We start from the raw sequence: 4,922 nt of genomic DNA on the forward strand, positions 1-4,922 counted from the left end.
TAAGACGAATGACCCCGGCGCTCTCTCCTATAAAATTTTATAAAAAAGGAGCAATTTTTTTTTTTTTAATTTAAAGGAAGGCGCAAATTTCGTGCGCCTTACAAGATGACATGCCGTCTTGTGGATTTAGATGGTGTTATTTTGAGCATTAAAATAGTGCCCTTTTGATTCTAAAATCAATTTTATTGTCCTTTAAAAATTTTTGACAAATTTTCTTACTCTTTTAACTTCGAATTCATATTTTTATCTACATCAGTATATGTAGTTTTTTATCAAAGTTTACTGTTGTGTAAAAATTATATCAATCGATAAATCAAATTAAAAAAATGTTATTAATTTATTCTTGTTGCATTAAAGATTATTTTTGGCGTATGTGAATATTGGATGGATTTCTGATTTTTGTATTTTCTGAGATCTTTTCACTCGTGAAAGTATACACGGGCGGATTTATGTAAAAGGAAAAGGCTATGGCACTCGGACGTCTCAATTAAGTAATTTGGCATCTCTCTTAAATTTGCATTGGTATTTATCTTTTTGGGAAAATAGTCTGAAAAATATTCTAATTTTGGTCGAAATTGCTATTACGATATCAAATTTTATGGAGGATCTTTACCCCTGCACTATTTAATAATGTATTTTAAAGGTATATATGTGTCCACTTAGACACATTACTATTTATAATTATGCAATATTTATGATGTCTACGCGAACATATATATACCTTTAAAATACACTATTAAATAGTTTAGGGAGTAAAAAGTCTTTTCCAAAGTTTGATATCGTTATAACAATTTCGATCAAAGTTCGAATATATCCTCCCTTGGATTTCTTTTATTAATATCTCTATGATTAGAATTAACCACAATGTGCAACATTGTAGCACAACGAAGAGGATAAAGTTTTGAAGAGTGCTTATTTTTGAAAATCCATGTATGGCTGCATATATCAGTTTCTTTCATTAATTACTTATTATTATTATAATTTATTTGTATGAATGTTATCGTTGGCAGAGATCAGGATGTTTATAAAGGGGGTTCGAAGTATTATGCAAATATGTAAAAATTATAAAATGAAAAACAGAACGGGACAAAAGAGAAAAATAATTTGATCCGCTAAATTTAACTTGCTTTGACATGCTGTATTTAGTTTTTCCTACTTTTATCCTATAATTATTTATGGATCATCAAAACTATCCGTTCTTTATTGAAATCTGATTCTTGTATAGTTATATTTGTGAAACATCAAAATTGATTTTAGCTCAACTTAACATTTTTTGTTACTCCATTATTATTCTCTTTCTTCCAATTCTTTAAACTCAAAGCACAAGAATTTGATATTTGGATGAATTTGATGATCAGTTTAAACTTCACTTTATTTGCAAAAGAAGTTTCAGAAGTGAGAATTGAACCGAAACTGCAATTTTGTCACGTCCAAATTAAACATCACTCTCAAGATACATTAGATTTCTTGTTCAATTAGCTGTGGAAACCTTTCTTTTAAATTAAACAACATGAACGCATGCACTTATGGGTGACAACGCGGTAAATAAATAGAAAAACCTTATTCGTACACACCAAGTCATAAATGCATACATCACGACCTCCTAGTCGTAGCACGACCACAAGTACCCCAATTTGATCTGAAATATAAAACTTTAACACTCAAAAGGTGACTTTATTTCAAGATAGTTGATAGAAAACCTTTATTAAGATGAGTTGTTGGGACAGGCCCCCAACTAACTCTAGTTGTCTAAACAAAAGACATAAACAACTGAAATAAAACAAAGAGATTGTCCTCAAAAGACAATGATTCACCAAAATGCTATTGAGTTGGCCGTTGGAACGAGCTGGATGGATGTTGATATTCGTTGGAACCTATATAAAACAATATAGGAGCAAGAGTATGTTGTCAATGTACTGAGTATATACTCGTGATCGACAAGCATCACAAAATTGAACAAGATAAATCTTAAGGACTTCAGACTGAATTGATAAACACGAAGTAATGCAATGACCAAGTAAAACAACATACAACTGATAAGTACTAGACAGAAATAAATAGTACTCCTACATGGTTATGCAATATCTGAGAAAACTGGATAATTATGGCAAATAATACAATCAACTAATTATATCGTGCCAGGGTATAGAGGCTGGTCTGATCTAATAAGGATCAATTAATTAAGCTGATAATATGCCTACTATATATGACATCAAATATGAATAAAAACGTCATCGATCTATGTATTACATCAAAAAGGTTATTCTATCAATCAATAGCTGTAGAATTGTAATATTTGTAAACAACAAACCTGATCATATATATCAATCTTCCAACTGTGCAATGATGCTTGCAAAGACCAGGTAACCTTGGGACATATCAGACAGTAGACAATATTCATTCTTTGCATGGTATGTATCCATTAAGCCTGCGCGCATGCATTTCATATTGGAATATATAAAAGTTGACTAAACTTACCAACAAGCTGAAGAAGAATCAGATAGGAGTATCGTAGTAATATATTAATTAACAAGCAAAATGAATGAATTTTAAGCAAATGCACTTCATGAGTCAAAGTAAGAACAATTTACCGTAGCCAGTAGATTGAACATCATAACCTACGTCCTGTCAACAAATAATGAATAAGTTAAGCTATTGCAAAATCGAAGATCAAACAAGTAGATTTGAAAGAAATTACAGACCTGCAGATCTCTTATCAATGGCAAACTACCGGTTATAGAATATGGTTCTAAATAACCAACTACCTCTTCGGTAGCTTTGGATAGTACTTTATACCCCAGAGAATTGAGATCACAAGCAACGCCAGATGAAGTTTCGTCAAAAGTTATAGTCATTCTGGTGGGGATTAAAGTGGAACATTAATTAGTACTTAATAAATAGTAAGATGAACTAATTACTTGAGCATATATACCTTCCCCTTAGCTTCTCATCTGGGAGAACATATTTTGAAACAGGGCCTCGAGTCTCAAGTTTTTCGATATTGGCATTCAAGTCATCAACATATTCTTGTAATTTCTTTATAACATCTGATACACTGAAAAAGAAGGATATTGCATTGTTAGAATGTCAAAGAGATTCGGTTGTTCATGTTCTGTTTTCAAAGAGAAAGTTAATCTTCTTTATAAAAGGAATTAATAATACATACTTGTAAAATGGAGTCAATCTGCAAGAAAATATATAGTTGTGATTAGATACTACTCATTATCATTTGATGAAATATCTGATCAAGAAGAAGAAACTTACCTAACATCTCCAGAAACAGTGCACTCACCAGGAATTTGGTTGATTCCACCCCCCGGATCTATAAGAGCAAATGATAATAAATTTAACACATAAAAAATATAATTGGAGAATATGTTTTAAAATTTTGACAACTTACAAAACCACTGAGTTGGTTTCATGGTGGATGGTGTCTCAAATTTATAGACTTGTTCTTTTGGATGGGGAGGGAAATCTCTATAGAAGCGGGACTGAATTTCTTTGAGTGCATCCATAGCAAGTTCCAAAGCATTGATAGCCTAACCATTTGCAATAAATGTCATACAAAGTTAATTACAATCACACTAGAGTATTTAAAGGTTTCTACAATATATGTAATTATAATTTTCAAATTAAACATGATTTAATTTTTATCTTAGTTAGACATATTGAGCCTAAATAAATTCTCTCTTCTTTTGCTAGTAGACAAACTAGCAGGTAAACATACGTTTGGATTGACTTGGCTTTCGACTTATTCATAAATAAATCAGCATATGATATGATATTTCTATGAAAGTAATTATATGAAAAGAAAAGTAGAGTACCTTGTTGGGCAGACCACTGTGGAAACCCTTTCCGATTACCTCAAGTTTCCACGGTATAGTTCCACCAGTACCAATGCATGGTTGTTTATCAGCTGCGTCAATCCAGAATCTATATACACACTTTAAATAAATTCACTATATATATATATATATGTGTGTGTGAATCTGCAATGAAATTTTATAGTTACTTACAAAGGGCCTTGCTTTAAATTATCAAACCATCCATCCCTATATAATGCATCCACACCAATTCCAGGGATAGATGAGTTCTCTTCACTCGCTATGAAAATAGCAATCACTGTCGATTTCAACTTTGGCTTTGTCTCTCCCAACCTCTTCATAAGCTCAGTAACAAGAGCCACATGACCTAAACAGTCAGTAGTTCCACGTCCTTGAAGTTTATCACCATCGATGCTCAATGAAAACGGATCAAATTTCTGAATACCAATATATATATAGTTAATGTATTTTCTCTAACCATTATATCACTACTGGACAAAAACATTGGGTGGGTTACATTATGAATCATTTTGTACATTACAAGAATTAAGAAAGACACATCATTTATACCATATCTGTGAAAATACGTAGTAGATTAGTTGAATGTGAATTTGATTAATACTAACTCCATATACTAGTGTCTTGTCCATATTTATGATAATGTTTTAAAATTTTATTTTGATTTTAAAAAATATACTTTTGAAAAAAGTGAGTCTATAATAAAATTAGTTTGCCTGACCTGACCCACCAAATTTCAAAGCTCGAATGAGTTAGTTCCAATGGAGTGGACTAGCCCATATTGAGAGTTCTACGACTTACCCACCCCTAATTTTATAAAAAAAAAAAAATCAAAGAGAAAAAAGTTCAATTTTTTCACAACCCCCCCCAGCCTACCCACACAACTTCCACCCACTACCCAATTTCTTTTTTAAAAAAGATAAAAAAATTATTTTTTTTCATACACCCCCTACCCTCACCCCACCCCCACTCTACCCTCCACTTGGTCCCTACCCCCAACCCCCACAATTTTTTTTAAAAAAAAAAAGTTCACCCCGCCCGGACCTCCTACCCCCCACCAGACCCCCCCCCCCCCCCCCC

At 32.3% G+C, this 4,922-nt stretch overlaps 1 protein-coding gene across 1 annotated transcript in view; it reads right to left on the reverse strand.

Annotated features, from left to right (window-relative positions):
• Positions 1–2,308: 2,308 nt before the first annotated feature.
• LOC125878519 (acetylornithine deacetylase-like) overlaps positions 2,309–4,922 on the reverse strand; it is a 3,903-nt gene continuing 1,289 nt past the window's right edge. Inside the window, exons 2-10 of the mRNA XM_049559797.1 lie at positions 4,017–4,261; positions 3,825–3,933; positions 3,401–3,539; positions 3,265–3,322; positions 3,167–3,184; positions 2,933–3,055; positions 2,703–2,856; positions 2,592–2,625; positions 2,309–2,428 (exon numbers count right to left, since the gene is read on the reverse strand). Coding sequence (XP_049415754.1) covers positions 2,325–2,428; positions 2,592–2,625; positions 2,703–2,856; positions 2,933–3,055; positions 3,167–3,184; positions 3,265–3,322; positions 3,401–3,539; positions 3,825–3,933; positions 4,017–4,261 — 984 coding nt within the window. The 3' untranslated portion in view covers positions 2,309–2,324. The remainder of the gene's footprint in view (positions 2,429–2,591; positions 2,626–2,702; positions 2,857–2,932; positions 3,056–3,166; positions 3,185–3,264; positions 3,323–3,400; positions 3,540–3,824; positions 3,934–4,016; positions 4,262–4,922) is intronic.

This window comes from Solanum stenotomum, chromosome 10 (genome assembly GCF_019186545.1).
Source record: "Solanum stenotomum isolate F172 chromosome 10, ASM1918654v1, whole genome shotgun sequence".
Taxonomy (NCBI): domain Eukaryota; kingdom Viridiplantae; phylum Streptophyta; class Magnoliopsida; order Solanales; family Solanaceae; genus Solanum; species Solanum stenotomum.